General features: G+C 47.3%; 1 protein-coding gene across 3 annotated transcripts in view; it reads left to right on the top strand.

The window, feature by feature from the left end:
- The window catches only part of IQCG (IQ motif containing G), a 133,002-nt gene that overhangs the window by 71,981 nt on the left and 40,381 nt on the right, over window positions 1–20,640 (top strand). For all 3 annotated transcript variants that reach the window (XM_029616388.1, XM_029616387.1, XM_029616386.1), the window contains exons 3-5: window positions 1,700–1,947; window positions 8,368–8,496; window positions 18,559–18,640. In XM_029616388.1, coding sequence (XP_029472248.1) covers window positions 1,700–1,947; window positions 8,368–8,496; window positions 18,559–18,640 — 459 coding nt within the window. The remainder of the gene's footprint in view (window positions 1–1,699; window positions 1,948–8,367; window positions 8,497–18,558; window positions 18,641–20,640) is intronic.

Raw genomic sequence — 20,640 nt, 5'->3', positions numbered from 1 at the left:
CAGAGTTTAAATTCCTTCACCAGGCTTTTCCCGTAAATAGCAAGGCTGAATTAGCCATGCTGTCATGGGATTGTCAGTCTGGCGTCGAAGGCGGAGCTTTTCAAAGAGCGGCTGCGTGTATGTTCCCGCGCAGGAAGACAGCTTCTCCTCAGTCTGTCTTTTCCGTGAGTGGGAACGCACGCAAAGCCACGAATCTCCTCAGCTTTGTTGTGTAAAAAAAAAAAAAAAAAAAAGAGTTTAATCGGATTCAGTCGAACAAGAAGAAAAAATCATGGAGTAAATCATGCCTCGACCATCAGGTTTTAAACCTTGCGCTTGTGGTAAGATAATGTCCATCACTGATGGACATGAAGCCTGCTACCACGACCAAACAGGCCAGCACTGTGGTTGAATGTCGCCACGGGCATAATGCCAAAGAACAGCGAAGATTGAAAAATTAAAAATTTCTCTCTCTGGTTCTTATGACCCCCCCCCCCCCCCCCCCCCGGACGCTCACTCCTCCCCGGGGCCGAGGCCGAAGCTTCCCCCTTCCGTTAGAAGGGCAACTTCTTTAGAACCGGGCTCCTTATACAAGGACCCACATCAAAAAGAGCGAAAATCATCAAAAAGATTGACGCATCAACGTGGAGATCGACAGAGGCCCCACATGCGTCGAAGAAAGTTCCGACCCTGACTAAAAGCTTCGATCATACCGAAGCTGCTTCGTCAACGCAAGCTTCAAGGGAACATGAGTCGACACATTTGACGAATGCACCAAAGAAAACCCAAATGCGTCAATCGGAGCACCTCCGAAGCATACCAGACACAATCATCGAAGCAAGCTCAGGATCATCGATGCATACTCTGAAGAATACCCCAGCGCATGCGTCGACACAGACAACCACAGGCACTGAAGCATATTCCGGCGCATTTGGGTTTTCTTCGGCCCCAGAATTTGAAATTTCTTTTTCATGTTAGTTGTAATGTGAATTGCCCTAGCTCGGCACCTGTTCTGATGATTTTATTGTATTTATGAAGATTTCTGATTTTCTGCAAAGATGGTTCATGAAAGAATACTTTCATGTTTGTTTTATTACATGATTGGATCTGATTGTTTTCTATACTTGTGCATTTATAAACTGCAATAAATATAAAATAAATTCTGATTAATGAGGAATTTTTAATGCTGGTAAATGTTTGAAATAATTGAGGTAAATTATTTTAAAGTTTCACGCATGATGCATAATGGCTGTTGCAAATTACTTAGAAAGCCATTCCAGGGTGCAGTTTATGGCATTATTTATCAATTAGAGAACAATTAGTAGGTCTCAGACCTGCATGCCTACAGCCCACCCATGTTAACCTTGTGCCCACGCCACTGGTCTACACTATCCAGCAGTTTACCTGTCACTTATGTAGGGGAATAGACAACTTCCTACATTCTGGTATCTTCTTGCACGACCTCGTGTCTTTTCTTCCTCTCCCTTCAGTGCAGGTAGTCTGCTGCAGCTAGTGCCGGACCCACTGAGCATTCTCCTAGCTAGAGCGCTAGTAGCAGAGAACCTGGGAAATGGAATAAATATTTCCACAGTATTTCTAACCCTGGCTGGCCCAAAAAGAGAACACCTGAGACAAGCCTGAATTTGCATTTTTTTTTTCCACTAAGCCATTATAGCCACACTGAGACAGAGTTTTATAATACAGAAATCTTCTTTTTTAGATTGTTGGGAGTGAAATCAATAAAATCCTGAGAAGTCAGAAGCAGTTGGAGTCCAAGTTTGAAAAGCTGATGTCGTCCAGGCCTGAAGTCCGTTCGGCTATGCCACCGGATTCTGAGAAGCTCACAGAACCGGATCACCAGCCGCACGAGCCAAGTGCTGACCTGAAAAAGGCTAATTACCTCTTTAGTAAGACAGCCAAACAGAACGCCCTGACATCAGATAACCTCAAAAAAGTTCAATCTGACAGGTGAGAGAGAGAAGACGAGTCCCCTTCCCAGCTCCCTTTTTATAAAGTCAAACCTGCAAAGGCTGCAGAAACAGTTCTCACACAAGAAAATGCAAAACACCAATAACAAGTGAAACAGAAATAGCAAACAGCCTGCATACAAACTAGAAAAAATATATATCAACAAAATTTAGCCTTCTCTACTCTCACACTCCACTCTAAATGCTCTTCTGTTAATTCCCCATTGTTCTGATTCAGCAAAATATTTTCCAATTATAGATACAGCTTGATGTTTGTTTTTTTTGGAGTATTTCTCCTGTGCTTTTACTGAATTTACTTGTAAACCATGATCTGCTATTATGTCCTGGAACACCATTCTTTGGGGCCGATGCAATAAATGTGCACTGAAAGCAGGCACTGAACACTCAGCACCTGCTTTCCTAACACATCCCCAGGCACCCCTCCTGGGGTCGCCATGCAATATTTAAATTAGGGGTCGCGTTATCGAGGTCTGCGAGCATCATCCAGCTGCCGGTTAGAAAAACAGATGCCGAATTTATCGGTGTCCATCTTCCTAAACTGTGAACAGCTAGGGGTTCAGGAAACGGATGCTTGTTAACTGAGCATCTGTTTCCTGAACCCGACGCCGGCGCTTTTTTTTTTTAGTTTTTTTTAAAGATTTGTTCCACCTACTTAATATCGCAATGATATTAAGTAGGAGGATGTATGGAAAAAAAAAAGATTTTTCTGCTTTTCTGTACAACTTTTGGGAGTGCTCAGCAATTAACGCCTGCTCTAGGCAGGCATAATTTCTGAGCGCAAAAATGTGCGTCTTAGGTGCACATTTATTTTTTGAATTCAGAGTGAATAGCTAACAGCCTCATTCACATGCATTTGCATGTGATGAGTGCTATTAGTTTCGCTCCGCGTTAGATGCATGTTGCAGAGGCTCTAATCGCCTTATTGCATAAGGGGATTTGGTAATGCCTATACAACCTGCGTCCAACTATCGGTTAAACAGTGCGCTCGGCAGTTGGACACGGGATGTATAGGTGCTACCTAATCTCTCCCAGCAGAAGGCGGCAGAGATCTGTGACATCATTAGTGCTTACATGTGGTACAGAAACAGTTAAAGAAACTATTCTTTGCCTTTAGTAGATGATAGGAGGTACTTCGAGGTGCAACAAGATTTTGAAACTGGGTTTGCCTTTGCTTTGGGGTTTAATTTGTAGCAATTCCATATTACATCTTTGTCTGATTCTCTCCCAGCAGTCAATAGGCCATGATGTGTTAGTTTGCAGGCACATAAAAGGACTGAATGTGATGGAGTGTATGTCCCTAGGCTGAGAACCAAAGAATCTGTTGCGCCCGGTCGGAGACGGCTGCGACCTCTGTTGCTCACCTCACTTTTGCCTGCTCCAGTGATTTCGAGGAGTCTTTCAGCCTTAGCCTGCAAACGCCGCTCTTCCCGGCGTTCCCGGGACGGCGTGGGTGATCCCAGATACCATCTTGATGACGGAGCTACCTAGGGCGCACGCATCAGCCTCCCTCTTATCTCCATCAAGGCGGCTACCTCTGGGGCGTTCCCACCTGTGACATCACCCGCCAAGAGGTATTTAAACCCAACACTTCCTGATATCCAGCGAGTTAGCAAGGACTTCCATCTTGTCTGATTCCACTCCTACAGAGATCTTCTCCTTGCTTCGCAGTACTCGTTCCTGACTACTGAAATTGGACTTAAGGTACCCGCTCCTCTGGGGCCTATTGTGCTCTGGCTATCCGCTCCTCGGAGGGCCATCTCGCCTGCAGGAGTCTTCTTCTTCTGTCCGCGAGTACCATCATCTACCGGATCACATCTAAGAAGCATCTCCACTCCAGAGGAGTTGCCCTGGCGTAACCCGCTCTGCGGACCATTACCAGGAGGACCAGCTTCGCACCACTTTACTCCAGACTGAGTCTATACCCACTTAGTGGGATACCTACATTCCTGCTTAATAAAATCTATCACCGTTATCTGTCTATTGAGGCTGGAGCCTGCTGAAGTGAGTCCCCACAGGGCTCCTCCCTGTGGGTGGAGCCAACTCTCACTATGATTCAGGGGTCCACAACCACACTGAACAATAACAGATTGCTAACTACATGGACCCGGCTCAGGTCTCAGCCTTACAGGCCATCCCAGGCCTGGCCCAATGCATTGCTGAACAGCAACGGACTTCAGAGACATTGACAACTGCTTTCAATCAGTTGAACTCTCGACTAAACACTGCTACACCAGACAAGGATACTTCACCGCAAGTGAGTTCTTCCCGACTTGCAGTACCTTTACCAGCCCCCTACTCGCTTCTCAGGAGACTTCCTGTCTTGTTGGGGCTCTCTCAACCAGTGCTGTATGCACTTTGAACTTCAACCAATTTACTTCCCTATGGTACTAGCCAAGATCACTTACATGCTTGTCTTTGCTTAACGGGAAAGCCCTGGCCTGAGCTTCACCTATTTGGGAATGCAACAACCCATTTCCTCAGTGACTTGCCAGGGTTTCTGGCTTTATTCAAATCAGTATTCGACAATCCAGCCTACAAGACTATCGCCGGATCGGCCCTGCTGCATCTTCAACAGGGAACCAAGCTATTCTCGGACTATTTTATTTATTTATTTATTTATTTATTTATTTATTTATTTATAGATTCTTTTATACCGAGGTACGTATAGCTATACATCACCTCGGTTTACAGGGAAACAGTAAATTAGCAACAGGCTTTACATATAACAGTTTACACAGTAGAACAAATATCAGAAACAGGCTTTACATTAAACAGCAACAGGCTATGTCATCGACTATGTCATCGACTTCAAGACATTATCCTTAGAGCTCCACTGGGACCAGGGGTGTCTATGTACAATTTTCCTAGAAGGCCTCAGCTCCTGCATAAAGGATGAACTAGCAGCACACGAACTACTGGAGATGCTGGATTCCCTCATTGACCTGGCAGGCAGAATTTATTGCCGTTTATGGGACTGCTCTTCTGAGGTAAAGAACCTCAAGAAACCTTCATCAGGTGGTGTACGCCCGTGACCTACCCCAGCTACACAGTCCCAGCCTTCTTCAATCTCTGAGGAAAAGAGCCCATGCAATTAGGCCACAGTCATTTAACCAGCAAAGAAAGATGCCACTGCAAGAAGATGGGCCTCTGCATGTACTGCGGACAGCCCAGTCATGCGGTTCAATCTTGCCCTATCTGTCCGGGAAACATGCAGACCAAGGATCCGTGGGAGGACTCTTTCTAGGTCTTACTAGACCATCTCCTCCATTAACACTCCCAGTCTCACTTATTTCCGGGACCCTTGAATATCAAACGCTTGCGCTAGTTGACTCCGGAGCAGGGGGTAATTTTATACTCAGAAGATTGGTTGAACATCTTCGGATTCCTACCATTCCAAGATCCACTTCACTACTCCTTTCTTCAATCCACGGTGAGCCACTACCAGGAGAGGTTTCCTGTTCTACACAACCTGTATGCCTGCACACTGGATCTCTTCATACCGAGACACTCTCTTTTTTTTGTCCTCGATAAAGCTATCTATCCCATTGTACTTGGCCTACCCTGACTTCAAGAACATATCCCCCAGTTTGACTGGGCCATGTTGGAATTATCACGATGGGGTGCAGCTTGCCACGATAGATGTCTGAAGAAGATAACTCCTATACCCTACATGGCAATCTCTACCAGCCCACCTGGACTACCGCCTCAATATTCTTCATTTCAGGATGTCTTTTCCAAGACTGTAGCATATATCCTACCACCACACCAGTCTTTCGACTGTGCAATTAATTTAAAACCAGGCTCTGAGCCCCCTAAAGGAAGAGTATATCTGCTCTCCCTTTCAGAGACTGAAGCCATGTCGGCCTATAATCAAAGAAAATCTACAGAAGGGTTTCATTCGTCCCTCCAAGTCTCCAGCTGGAGCTGGATTCTTTTTTGTTGGCAATAAAGATGGATCCCTTCACCCTTGAGGTCTCAATGAAATCACCATTAAGGACAGATACCCTTTACCTCTAATTTCAGAACTATTTGACCAACTTTCAAGGGGCCAAGATTGTAAAATACAACCTAGTATGCATTCATCAAGGGGATGAGTGGAAGATGGCCTTTAACACTCGTGATGGCCACTTTGAGTATTTAGTGATGCCATTTGGCCTATGCAATGCCCCCGCTGTTTTCCAAAATATGATGAATGAGATCTGCGAGACATGCTATATCAATATGTGGTTGTGTACTTGGATGACATACTCATTTTTTCGACTGTCGCTGCCCGACGTCTCCACTCCGCCCTCCTTACCTCTTTGGCGACTTCTCCCACGGTTGATGGACATCTGGCAGCCGTGGCGTCTTCCTGCTGTCCCCTCCAGCGTCCCTGGTCCGGCTTGGGTGCTGCATCCCGCCATGTTGTTCAGCTACCATAGGGCGCACGCGCCGCATGGCCCTGCTTCTTATGCTTCCTTTGGCGCGAACCTCAGGGGCGTCCCCCTGTGATGACATCACTCATCCCGGATACAAAAGTGTACTCAGTTTGCTAGCTAATCAAGTTAGCAAGGGATTCCTTATGGATGGGATTCGCTTTCCATACCTAGCTACTCTGCCTCTCCTTAATTGGACTTATTCTATCGTGGTACCCGCTCCTCGTGGGCTTCTCTCTTTTTCTTTCAGGTCGCTGTCTGGAAACGGTACTCGTTCCTCGAGGGCCCATGTTCCCGGACTCGCTGTCTGAACTCCACTTCTGCTTGGAAGATACCACTGCCTACACAATCAGTGAGTTACCATCTACTTCTTTCAGAGCTGTTTCCTGGAACCTGGTACTCGCTCTCGAGGGCCTGCTTCTATTTCAGCTCCTGTGTTACCTACCGGGAGAAACCGCTGTGTGAGTAATCAACCAACGAGGCTCTATTCCAAAACCCTGTGTATGCTCCACTGTACTCACTATCTCACTTTCTCTCCACTACAGCACTGCCATTGAGGGATCGCTGTTCCAGTGTCCTGAGGGACTACAAGCCCAGCCGGGCTTCATCTCTACTCACTACTGCCACCTCTGGTGGCTCCTCAGCTATGTCTAATAAAAGATAATTCTGTGTTGTGTGTCCTAAAGCTGAGCCTGACCTCTGGCCCCTCACGGGACTTTCCCCCCGTGGGCGTGGTCAGCAGCCACAGTGTCCAAGGGTCCACCCAAAACCTTACAAACAATAACACTCGAGATCCACAGAGCCACCAAGTAGATGTCACCAGAGTCCTACAGAGGCTTCAAGAGAACAGTCTTTATGCCAAGCTTGAGAAATGCGCATTCCAGACGTCTGTTCCTTTCCTGGGCTACATAGTATCCAACAAAGGATTTCAGATGGACCCCCAGAAGACTACAAGCATACAAGACTGGCTACAACCCACAAATTATTACCGCTCATTCATCTACCACTACTCTACCCTGACGGCACCACTTACTGCCATGACTAGAAAAGGAGCCAATCCATCACAATGGTCTCCCAAGGCCATTGCCGCTTTTCAAGCTCTTAAGGAAGCCTTTCTAAAAAACCTGCCTTTATCACCCTGACCCACAACGACCGTTCATTGTGGAAGTCAACATCTCTGATGTCGGGGTAGAAGCAGTGCTTAGCCAGCACAGCGAAAGTCATACTCTACATCCTTGTTTTTTTTTTTCTCAAGGTGATTTTCACCTGCCGAGAGGAGCTATGGCATTGGAGATAAAGAGCTGCTGGCTATCAAGTTCGCTTTCGAAGAGTGGTGTCCTTGGCTAGAGGGAGCACAGTCTCTCAGTTCATTTCTTTTTTAAGGTTTGTATTAGTGTGACTTTCTGTAACCTTAAATATTGATACAAGAAGGATGGAGGGGTGCGAGGCATGAAGGAGGTTGTTAAGATGGTCCCTGGGCGCCAGAGGCCCTCACTAGGCCACTGCATAAGCCTAGTTGACCTATGGCAAATCCAGACCTGATTGCATGGTAGTTTTTTCCCCCCATCTTAAGCCTGCCCTGGGACACTTCGCTACAATGCAGGTTGTGGAACTGTGCACCTGCTTTTACCCACATATTGGGTGGGCAGTTTTCAGAGATAATTTATGGGGTAAAACCCTTTTTTACCTGCAGAAATCTCCTTGAAAATTGCCTTATGTTACTACTAAAGTGTTTGATTATTTTAACTTAAGATGTCTTCAGTTCCCTGATTATTCTGAATCATAAGGTGCAGTGATCTGGTCTGAATATCAGGAGAAACCTTTGGTTATATAGAAACATAGAACAGGATGGCAGATAAAGACTGTTTGGCCCATTCACATCTCTTGCTTTATAGTTCCTTGCTCTCCCTCAGAGATTCTCTGTGCTTGTCCAGAACTTTCTTGAATTCTAAAAGCCTTGTCACTTGCTTTGTGATTCCTGACAGGCAGTTTTTGACAGAAGTGATTGCTGACACAGTGCAAGAACTGAAGACATCAGGGACCTTCCAGAGTCTACTAAAAGCCGTGGAAGGAGAGAAGAAGCAGAAAGAAAATGTTCATGCAACTATTGCCAGGTGAGAGATCACCCACCCTGCCAGCAATCCTATCAAACAAAAGAGCTGGGCTCAGAGTATTTACCTTCTTTCAGTAGCCCCTTGTCTGATGGCACAACACAGCTCAAAACAAGTAGCATTACTGAACGAAGACAGAGTAGGGATAGCTAATTCCAGTGTTCAAGAACCATGAACTGGCTTGGTTTTCAGAATATCCATAAAAAATATGCACGAGAGTTGCATGCACTGCCACACCTGACAGAGGAGTAAAAGCACTTGATCAATTCTTGCTTTGTTCCCAAAACACACATAGGATCCATTAAGTTAAAGGCTCCACACTGCACGTCCCTAAAGACCCTATTAGGTATCACTGTTGTTCCATATCTTCCCAGTCAATGTTGCAGATTATTGAACTTGTTGTAAGATGGATTTTGGTAAGTTTTTGAACATGATAGGAATTTTATAAATGTGAATGTGACACCGCTAATTTAGCTATTTTGTTAACTTCTAGCTACTTTAGCTCATCCATATAAAATCAGCTTCTGGTACATTTTATGCTCCATGATGTAGCAGGGTCTTCCTTTTATATGTACTTATACTTTGCTATGCGTATCTTGCCTTGCTTTAAGATTAGTAGTAGCTTGTTTTAAGGAAATGGCGATGTAAATGCTACTATCACTTTGTACATAGGATGTACTTAGGGAATGACTTTAGTTTGAAATTATATTAGTGCCATTTTTGCAAGTTATTATTTCAGCTGTTCATTTTGCTATTTCTTTTTCTGTTGTATAAAAATGTTTACATTAAAATAAGTGGTGACTGTGTTGATCCGTTGCTTACAGTATCACAGGGGTGGCAAAACATTTAGTTAACTTGGATGTTAGTCAAACATTTTTAGGAGCCAGAGAAATCTTGTTCCTTTGCCTTTTCACTTTACTTTTTGGTTATTTTTCTTGGAGTTTTTTTGCCTTTGCTTCTCTCTCTATTTTCACTTTTCCCAATTCCTCCATACTTTCCCTCTCATACTGGGTCTGGCATGGCAGTAGTTCTGGGCCTGGGACCAGATCAGTACATTTTCGGCTCAGGCCCCTACCCCTGACCTCAGCAGCATTGCCAGAAGCAATTCTGAACTCCACTGGTGCAGCAGATGCGAAGCATGGATCCATGTTGGGACTCAATCCTGTCATATGCTTGTACAGCATTGAGCCAAGGGTACTTTTTATGTTTCAAACAAAATATTTTTGAAAAACATTCTGAAGAAGAAATGATGGCCCAACGATTATGCTTAAATATATTTATTAACATTGCAAAATTATAAAAACAACATGACATGGAAGTGAAGGTTCTGAACATAGTATGTCTAAGGAACACGATTACAATAACAGTACAATGCAAACCTAAAGAAAAGCCCATTACTTCCTTTTTTTCCCCCTTCAGATACCCTACAGCAGTAGATGTACAGTTAAACAAGAGAGAGCAATATTCCACAAAAACCTTTCCTTATAATCCCCCAGATCAGTCCAGATGCATGGGTTTTTCTCCTCTACCATCAGATGGAGACAGAAGAAAAGCTTTCACTGTGTTCCACTTAAGAACATAACAACATAAGACATGCCATACTGGGTCAGACCAAGGGTCCATCAAGCCCAGCATCCTGTTTCCAACAGTGGCCAATCCAAGTCACAAGTACCTGGTGAATACCCAAACACTAAGTCTCTCCCATGTTACCATTGCTAATGGCAGTGGCTATTTTCTAAGTGAACTTAATAGCAGGTAATGGACTTCTCCTCCAAATACTTATCAAATCCTTTTTTAAACACAGCTATACTAACTGCACTAACCACATCCTCTGGCAACAAATTTCAGAGTTTAATTGTGCGTTGAGTAAAAACGAACTTTCTCCGATTAGTTTTAAATGTGCCCCATGCTAACTTCATGGAGTGCCCCCTAGTACTTCTATTATCCAAAAGAGTAAATAACCGATTCACATCTACTCGTTCTAGACCTCTCATGATTTTAAACATCTCTATCATATCCCCCCTCAGCCGTCTCTTCTCCAAGCTGAAAAGTTCTAACCTCTTTAGTCTTTCCTCATGGCGGAGTTGTTCCATTCCCCTTATTTTCGTAGCCCTTCTCTGTACCTTCTCCATCGCAATTATATCTTTTTTGAGATGCGGCGACCAGAATTGTACACAGTATTCAAGGTGCGGTCTCACCATGGAGTGATACAGAGGCATTATGACATTTTCCGTTTTATTCACCATTCCCTTTCTAATAATTCCCAACATTCTGTTTGCTTTTTTGACTGCCGCAGCACACTGCACCGACAATTTCAATGTGTTATCCACTATGACACCTAGATCTATTTCTTGGGTTGTAGCACCTAATATGGAACCCAACATTGTGTAATTATAGCATGGGTTATTTTTCCCTATATGCATCACCTTGCACTTATCCACATAAATTTCATCTGCCATTTGGATGCCCAATTCTCCAGCCTCACAAGGTCTTCCTGCAATTTATTACAATCTGCTTGTGATTTAACTACTCTGAACAATTTTGTGTCATCTGCAAATTTGATTATCTCACTTGTCGTATTTCTTTCCAGATCATTTATAAATATACAAGCCGTAAAGCCCGTTAAAACGGGCTACATCCCTCTGTCTCTCACCTCCCCCTCATTCTCTCTCCCCTCACTCTTCACCACCCCCCTCCCCCACCCACTCCTCTCCACCCTCCCTCTCCTCTCACTCAGTCCCCCCTCTCCCTCACTCCCTCCCACTCAGTCCCCCCTCTCCCTCCCACTCACTCAGTCCCCCTCTCCCTCCCTCCCTCCCTTCACCCACCTCCATTTCCTCCCGGCGCCGTAAGCGCGACTTCCCGCAACCCTCACCCGGCTCCATTAACTCCTCCCGCTCCTGCCGGCAGATCTCGGGGGGGGGGGCTCGGGAGTGACACCCCCCCCCCCCCGAGATCTGCCGGCAGATCTCGGTGGGGGGGCCGCGGGAGTGACACCCCCCCCCCCCCCCGAGATCTGCCGGCAGATCTGGGGAGGAGAAGCAGCGGCGCCGCTGCTTCTCCTCCCGCTCCTGCTGCCCCACCGCCATTTTTTTTTTCTGATCGACATCCTTGCCCGCACATGCGCAGTAGAGCTGTGCTCTACTGCGCATTTGCGGGCCGTCGGTCACAGGCCATTTATAAGGTAGATTGAAAAGTAAGTGTCCCAATACAGATCCCTGAGGCACTCCCCTGCCCACTCCCTTCCACTGAGAAAATTGTCCATTTAATCCTACTCTCTGTTTCCTGTCTTTTAGCCAGTTTGCAATCCATGAAAGGACATCGCCACCTATCCCTTGACTTTTACTTTTCCTAGAAGCCTCTCATGAGGAACTTTGTCAAACGCCTTCTGAAAATCCAAGTATACTATATCTACCGATTCACCTTTATCCACATGTTTATTAACCCCTTCAAAAAAGTGAAGCAGATTTGTGAGGCAAGACTTGCCCTGGGTAAAGCCATGCTGACTTTGTTCCATTAAACCATGTCTTTCTATATGTTCTGTGATTTTGATGTTTAGAACACTTTCCACTATTTTTCCTGGTACTGAAGTCAGGCTAACCGGTCTGTAGTTTCCTGGATCGCCCCTGGAGCAACTTTTTAAGTTGTCAGTATTTTCTGACTCCAGCAGATGATAGAGTTGGACTGAAGATCATAGAAATTTCTGCCAAGGGTGGCACCTGCGAGGGTGCCATCCCCCTATCAGAGTAGGGAAGAGCATGGGTCGGTGGCCCCTTTGCCCTGTCCTAAGGGAGGAGTCTGATAGCCAGTGGTCTGGCTCCTCTGTTCCTGCCTCTTCCTGTATCCTTCTGACTTTGGAGTCTCTAGTCCCAAGGAAGTATTTCATTTTATTTTATTTTCAGAAGGGCCTGTTTTTCTTTTAGCAAAATTTTTTTAAAAGAAAAAAGATCAGGACAGCCGCAAAAGCTGATCAGAAAGAGGAAACCTAGGCTGCAAATACTGTGCCATGCGCAGCTCCCAAGAGCAGTAGTTCCAGCAGTGGGGAGGTGGAGGACCACTGTGCTGAAACAGAGCCTCAGGGAGGTGGTCACAGAGCAGCAGTGTGTGGTGCACGTGTACCAGTTATGACAGCTCCCGCAGAACATGGCAAATGGTATAGTGCATGTGGCAGCAACTTGGTGAAATCAGCCATTTCTGGGCTTTGTGAGACTTGCATCGGTGGTGGGGAGAGTCCCTCGTGCTCAGAGAAAGCCACAATTGCCAGGAAAAAGGCTGCGGGAAAGAGGCCATTGGCGTGGGCTGCAGAGGCAAGATGGGTCACAGCAATTCTGCAGCACAGGAACAGCAGCAATTTTGACTTTCTTGCACGCAGCTCAGGGATAGAAGGAGAGGCCTCTCCTCTTCCATTGTCCCTGGCAGCTGAGGCCCCAAATTCAGCCTAGGAGTGGTCGGAGGGGGATGGGGATTCTGGTCCAGAGGACACATTTTTGGCTGAATTTGTGCTTCTTTATGCACAAGGCCATTTTTGTTAGGAAGAAGGCAGCAGTAAAGAGGCCTGGGACCAAGGGGGTTTCAAGGCCACCTAAAACCTTGGCCTGGGACCAAGGGGGTTTCAAGGCCACCTAAAACATGTCCCGTTAGGGAGGGCTTGAGGGTTTGATTTGCATCATTAAGAGGCAGCAGGTCACAGACCTGGATGAGGAAGTGGGTTCTGAAGGATCTGGGGAGGATATAGGCAACGCAATACCGGACAAACCTTCCAGCAGAAGAGGACAGGGATGAGGAACCCCTTGTTGAGCGGGAAATCCCTGTGGTGGAAGGTGATAACCCAAGAATTGTTCACCTTTTTGGCAAGGTGGAATTACGCTCGATGATTTACCTCATGCCATTTTTCCACTATCACTCCCTACCACCTTCCTTCTCCTCCTCCTGCCATAGAAGTTACTCTGTATACATCAGAGAATGGTGGTCCTCGCTGTTCCTTGTTCACCCGTATACTTTATTTAAATAATCAATATGTTAGCAATTTGTATTCATTACCCTAGATCCATTTTCACCCTTATACTTTATTTAAATAATCAATATGTTAGCAGTTTGTATTCATTACCCTAGATCCATTTTCACCCTTATACTTTATTTAAATAATCAATATGTTAGCAGTTTGTATTTATTACCATAGATCCCAGTTTGATGTAACCCTTGTTCTATGTAATGGTTTTACAAAAAAGTTGTTTCATTGTAAACCGAAGTGATGTTTCGCTGTAAACCGACGTGATATGTATTTTTACATGAATGTTGGTATAAAAAAAGCTCTAAATAAATAAAATAAACATTCTGAAGAAACTTGGAACAAAGGAATCTGTGGTGGAGTTAGACCATGAAGCAGAGTATCCTCAAACTCAGGGGCCCCTTTCAAAGAAGCTAGTCTTTTTAGAGAATAGGACATCCTGGAGGTGAGCTTAAAGGCTGGCATAGCTATGGCAAAACTTTATCCTTTTCCAGAAGAGACGAACTGCTGAAGTTATCCATGATGGATACCTTGGTATCAATGGTGAGCAAGAAAACCACCATCCCCAGTGGAGGGATGTGCAGCACTGCAAGATGCACAGGATTGAAAGAGAGTGCTTTTAATAAACAGGCAGTGAATAAACAAGTTAGACTGTTTGTATTTTTAAATAGTCAGTCAATAAGGTAGCTCGTAAGCAGTAGGTAGGGTGTTTATTTTTAAAAGTCTTCAGAACTGAGTGTTCTGCAGACTTTTAAAGAACTGAGTTTGTTGAATACGTACCAACATTTGTTAATCAAGAGAGCAGTGAGTCACTCCTTGAGGCGATGAAAGGCAGCCTCCGCTCCCGGAGGCCAATTCTTGGGGTCCGCGCCTTTCCGGGTCAGGGCTGTCATCGGGGCAACGATGGATGCATAATGCGGTATATGAATGATCGGTAATAATTGGTGAAACCCAAGAACTGTTGGAGTGCCTTTAATCCAGACGGCTGCGGCCATTCCCAAATGGCTTTCAGCTTCTAGGGGTCCATATGGAATCCCTCACTGGAGACGATGTACCCCAGGAAGGGAAGAGACTCCTGTTCAAAAAGGCACTTTTCAAGTTTCACATACAGTCTATGCTCTCGGAGGCGTTGCAATACTTGGACGACGTGCTGACGGTGAGCGGTCAGGGAGTCCGAGAATATCAAAATGTCGTCCAGGTACACGATCACGCACTTATACAAGAGATCATGGAGTATCTCGTTCATGGTGTTCTGGAACACCGCTGGAGCATTACAGAGCCCGAACGGCATCACTAAATACTCATAGTGGCCGTCTCGGGTATTGAAGGCTGTCTTCCATTCATCACCCTCCTTGATGCGGATCAGGTTGTATGCCCCTCGGAGGTCCAACTTGGAGAAGATCCTTGCAGCCGATTGAAGAGCTCGGAGATGAGGGGACAAGGGGTAACGGTCCTTGACTGTTATAGCATTCAGGCCCTGGTAGTCAATGCAAGGGCGAAGGCTTCCGTCTTTCTTCCCGACGAAGAAGAACCCAGTCCCTGCTGGGGACGTTGACTTTCGAATGAAGCCCCTCTCCAGGTTCTCTTTGATGTACTCTGTCATGGCCTGTGTCTCTGCAGGCGAGAGGGCATAGGTGCGCCCCAAGGAGGCTCCGTGCCAGGGAGGAGGTTGATGGCGCAATCGAATGATCGATGAGGCAGAAGTATCTCAGCCTTTTGTTTTGAAAAAACATCCGCGTATGAGGCATAGGAGGCCGGCAGGCCTGGAAGACTGGTGGAGGCAATCGAACATGAGACTGGGATCACTGTTTGGAGGCAATTGCCGTGAAAATTTGGCCCCCAGCGAGATAGCTGCAAGGTCTTCCAGTTGAACTGAGGAACGTGCTCCTAGAGCCAGGGAAGGCCCAGGACGACCGGATGTATGGAATACTCCAAAACATAGAATGGCATCTGCTCCCAATGAAGGATCCCAACCCTCAAACTGGACGGGAACCATGGTGTGTGTCACACTTTCCGGAAGAGGTTTACCTTGGATCGAGGAGATGACCAAAGGAGCTGGAAGACGAACTTGTGGGATCTTTAAGTGTTCCACCAGGCTCTTCATAATGAAATTGCTGCCAGCGCCGGAGTCCACCAGGGCTAACGTATGGAACTCCCCGTCCGCAGAGGTTAACGCCACTGGCAGCATTAGTGGAGGTGCAGGTGAAGTATAGCCCAGGAAGAGACCTCCTTCAGGTCCTAGGCTCGGGAGTTTCCCGACCACGTCAGGCATGCGGCTATTTGATGGCCCGCTGCTCCGCAGTAAAACAAAGCCCTTCCTTCATTCGCCACTGGCGCTCTTGTGGAGAGACTCTCCCATGGCCCAATTCCATGGGCTCCTCGGCGGGTGTTCGAAGGGCTTCTGATGTGCCCTTGGGGAAGGCAAGGGCCTTCTCACTGCCTTTACTTCTGGAAGGCGAAACTGCATATGACGATCCACTCGATTGGTCAATTCTATCATGCCATTGAGGTCGTCCGGGAGTTCCTTCGCTGCTAGTTCATTCAGAAAGCGCGAGGCTAGCCCTTCCAAGAAGATCCCGTGGGGCAATCCTCTCTCCAATTTAGCTCTGCGGCTAGGGTGCGGAACTCTGTTGCGTATTCGGCCACTGTCAGAGTACCCTGTCGCAACCAGAGCAATTCTGAGACAGCAATAGGTTTACGGACAGGCTTATCAAAAATCTGTCGGAAAGCGGACAAACTGATTCAAGTTTCCAAACACTGGGACTCTTCTCTCCCATAGGTGAGAGGCCCAGATCAAGGGCTTTCCATCGAGCAGGGACATAATGTAACTGGTTTTGACTAGGTCGCTAGGAAACTGAGCAGGCAACAAGGAAAAACGGACCTGGCACTGGCTAAGGAATCCCCAACACAACTTCGCGTCTCCGGCGTATCAAGAGGGCACCGGGAGTTGCGTGGGAATTAGCAGCTCAAGATCGCCCACGGTGGCCTGCAGGGGGCCCTGATGAGTAGAGCGGCCCCCCGGAGCCATAGGCGGGGATGGCAGAGTGGGGTTCATGGGCCCTAACGCTTCAATGCGTTGGTTCAGGCCCTCCACTGCAGAGACAAGGGCATCCAGGGTCTTTTGCTGGTCATTCAGGCACTGGGCCATTCCCGGAATGGCCTGGCGGGCGGATGCCTCCGCCGGGTCCATGGCCTTGGCAATCTGTTATGCTCAGACTTGTGAACCCTTGGGCCAATGCGAGGATGGAATACCTTAGGAGGAAGATCCGTAGGTTCTCCTGTCGGGTGACCAGAAGATGTGACCAGCTGACCCTTGGCACTGGAGACTGAGGCAACTGTGGAGGCAGACGAAGAGTCTTGTCTTAGTGTTCCTGGTTCCTGACTTCGGATTGGCTAGCGGTGATTCCTGGTGTGTGACTCCGGATTGGCTAGCGAAGATTCCTGGTGTGTGACTTCGGACTGGCAAGCGGTGATTCCTGGTGTGTGACTTCGGACTGGCAAGCGACTGGCATGTGACGTCAAGGAAAGGAACTGTGTCTTCTCCACTGGAAGCACGCGGTCCCCCCAGGAGGAGCCCGTAGGGACCCAGATTGCTGGGACTTAGGTGGACCTTTGAGAGGTCAAGGAGTCGAGTGTTCGGTGCAAGGGCTAACTGGAGCTTCACCCCTGGAAGCCCGTGGTCCCCCAGGGAGGAGCCCATAGGGACCCAGGCCGCTGGGACTTAGGTGGGCCCTTGGAGACTATGGTCAAGAAGAAGTCCAAGGTCAAGTGCCAGAGGGTCGTCGCTTACCAGTCCAAGGTCACACACCAAGGGATCGTCGCTTGCCAGTCCGAAGTCACACACCAGGAATCACCGCTTGCCAGTCCGAAGTCACACACCAGGAATCTTCGCTAGCCAATCCGGAGTCAGGAACCAGGAATCTTCGCTAGCCAATCCGGAGTCACACACCAGGAATCACCGCTAGCCAATCCGAAGTCAGGAACCAGGAACACTAAGACAAGACAGGAACAAGGATCCAAAGTAGAAGAACTCACCGAAGCAAGCAGACCTGACTATGTTGAACGTTGCCAAGTCAAGGAATGAGCAGAGGAAGCCTCCTTTTATACTTCCTCTGCTCTGGCTCATAGGGAACAGCTGAGTGTAGTTAAAGGGATCAGGTCCCTTTAAATCTGAGGAGGCGTGGCCTTGCGCCTAAAGATGGCGGTGGCCATCTTGGATTTGCTCCGCGGAGGAAACGCTGCTGGACGCCGCAAGGGAGGAGCAGGGACGGCTCCCCACCCGGCGACCATCACTGGGGCCCGTGCCGGAGTGACGGGCATAGGATAAGGGGCTTCCCCTGGAGCTCCCGCGGCGGGTCGCCGTCACGGGCACGGTAGGGGACCGCGGTCGTGGCCTTCCATGGCCGCAGAACACAACACCCTGCTTTTTTTGTAATTTCCTCCTTCAGTTATATTGTAAACCGGCATGATGTACCCACGAATGTAGATATATAAAAGCTAATAAATAAATAAATAAATAGTGGGCAAGAGAGATAGGGGATCAGCACTCCTGTCCCATTTGGATTGCTAAAGACCCACAGAAAGGGCAAGATGGGTCTGAGGGTGGGAGTGAGGAGAGTCCTAGGTGACTGCTTTAATCTTTTTTATGGTGCCAGAGTAGTATTTCAGGGGGGGGGGGGGGGAGAGGGAGAAAGGAGAATCATGGCTGGTGGCATCTTTGGAAAACAAAAGAAAAACTAAAGAATGTTTTCTTTTTCAAAAAGAAATGAAATTAAACAGGAAATTTTGTTTCAAAAAAAGCATATTCTCACAAGTTTCACACCATGAATCAGAACAGCCATGTAAGTCTATGTGGTCAAATGTCGGGAAGGGGGGGTGGGTGGGCGGCCAGTGTGACTCTGGTTAGATTAGAGGTATGGTGGGGGAAGAGGGGAAATTACTGCATGTTTCTGAGGACAGAGAGGAATGTGGAAGGGGTGCAGCAGGACTGGCACGGCTGTGTCATTCTTTGAACTACAGATTCCTGTTTCTTCCATTATTCTTTGGTTTATCTTCAGAGAAGAAGAAGGAAGGAAGCAAATAAAATTTCTTCAGAAACAGCTGCAGGATGTCAGGAGAGAGAAGGAAGTAGAAATTCAGGTAAGGAGAACTGCAGAATAGGTTAAGGAACTGCTTCCAACAGCAACTGCTGTCCTTGGCAGGGATGGGCACAGAGTTCAACATTCTGAAATGCATTTTGGATTAATGTACAGTTTCATTCCCCTTACATTGTTACAATAATAGAGAAAGTACAGGATGGAATTCCAGCTGCGTTCTTCTTGCGCATGGCGTCAACAGACAGCAGCTGAGCCAGAAGCAATCACTGCTGGAGAGGGCAAATTATTTGGACACAACTTAGATAAAGAGCATATTCATCCAGCCAAACCAGTCAGACACATGGGTTTATACCTCCTAGCCATCTTCTGGCTCAGTTGCTGTCTGTTGACACCATGAGCAAATCTTTGTAAATTTTGTGGGGAGGAGAGAGAGAAGGAAGCACGTGGAATTGTCTGTCTTGGGAAGACAGATGCATCGGCAGGGTTGTCTGAAGGCAATTCTCAGTGGTGTGCTTGCTGTCACAGTAGGAACAGTGGCCATACTGGAACCGTGAGTAGCTCAGAGCGAGAGCATCCTACACTGGTTCCGGTAGGCTCGGACACTGCAGTGGTCTGGTTTGCAATTGCTCTGAGAGGAGCAGCTCCTTTTTCTTCACACGGAGATATGATTTCTCTCTCTTCCTGGGCCTCTATTTCCATGGAGTTGTAAAGTATATGCATCAGGCCTTTTTTCTATAAGGTCGCGTGCAGTTCTGGGTTTCTCTCCTGCAGAAATCCCTCTCAAGGAACTTCTTCTGGTAATCCAGAGCAGAAGAGAGGAAGACTCAGAGGAGGGAGTCCTGCATATTCAGTTGTCACTTTTAGATCTTAAGGATTTAAGGGAAAATGGTAAGGAGGGAGAATGTTCCCATTGATAGCAGGGCTGAATTAGCCATGCTGTCATGGGAACTGTCAATCAGGGCCCGGGAGGCAGAGCTTCCGAAGAAGGAATCAGAACTTTGCTTTGTGCGGGTGTGCGTGAGTTCCCACGCAGGAAACAGAAATCTCCTCAGTCTGTTTCTTTCCGCGCGCGGGAACGCACGCAGAGCTTCACACTCCTCAGCTAGTTTTTTCAAAGTTTAAAAATAGAATGTCTAAAAAGGTATTGAGACCTTCGGGCTTCAAGCCTTGCTCATGCGGAAAGATTATGTCCATTACAGATGGACATGATTGATGTTATAGATGTCTGGGACAAGACCACAATCAAGCCATCTGTGAGTATTGTGGGAAAATGTCTCCTAGAGCCCAAAGACAACAGGCACAGAAGATGGAGGAGCTTAAAGGCCTAGGCTCGGGCCTCTTATGCCCCACCTTCGGAGGCACATTCTTCCCCGGGGCCAGTAAAATCGAAAGGCCTGAAGGTAAGAAGAGCCACGTCAATGGAGCCACCCCCCTCCAGGACTGGAGGGCAGGACAGGCCTAAAGAGATCATCAGGGGCAGAGAACCCCATAGGTCTCGCCCAAAACCCCATTGGGACCGATCAGGGTTGCGGTGTCGAGATGTACAGCCGTCGCCATAGGCGAAGATGCATAGTCTGTCACCAGTGGAGTCAACCTGAGCAACAGAAGTGCTGAAGCACGCTCCGTCAACACCGAGCCACACGAAGCCTGCGAAGACAGCGAAACTATAGACGCATTGCATCGATACAGCATAGAAGCTGAAGCACGGCGCAGAGTTGGCGCACGTCTGAACGCAAAGTTCCTCTGCGGTGCTGAAGATGACGCATGGAGAGGATGCGACGCACAAGCCGACGCATGGAGAGGATGCGACGCACAAGCCGACGCATGGAGGGCGTCCGGCAAAAGACACGACGCATCATTCGACGCACATGATTCCATCGATGCCGTGCTCACCTAAAGCCCCGACAAAGAAATTCAAGACAGTGCCATCGATACAGGAAAGGTCGAAATAGACTCATACACCTATGGATTCGACGCATTCCACTTCCAGATTGGGACAAGAGGTGCCGACTAAGTTAGCGGAGATTGGGACCAATCTCCCAA

Source organism: Rhinatrema bivittatum, chromosome 9 (assembly GCF_901001135.1).
Source record: "Rhinatrema bivittatum chromosome 9, aRhiBiv1.1, whole genome shotgun sequence".
NCBI classification, from domain to species: domain Eukaryota; kingdom Metazoa; phylum Chordata; class Amphibia; order Gymnophiona; family Rhinatrematidae; genus Rhinatrema; species Rhinatrema bivittatum.
The sequence above is the reverse complement of the archived record's forward strand: the minus strand, read 5'-3'. Positions and strand labels throughout refer to the sequence as shown.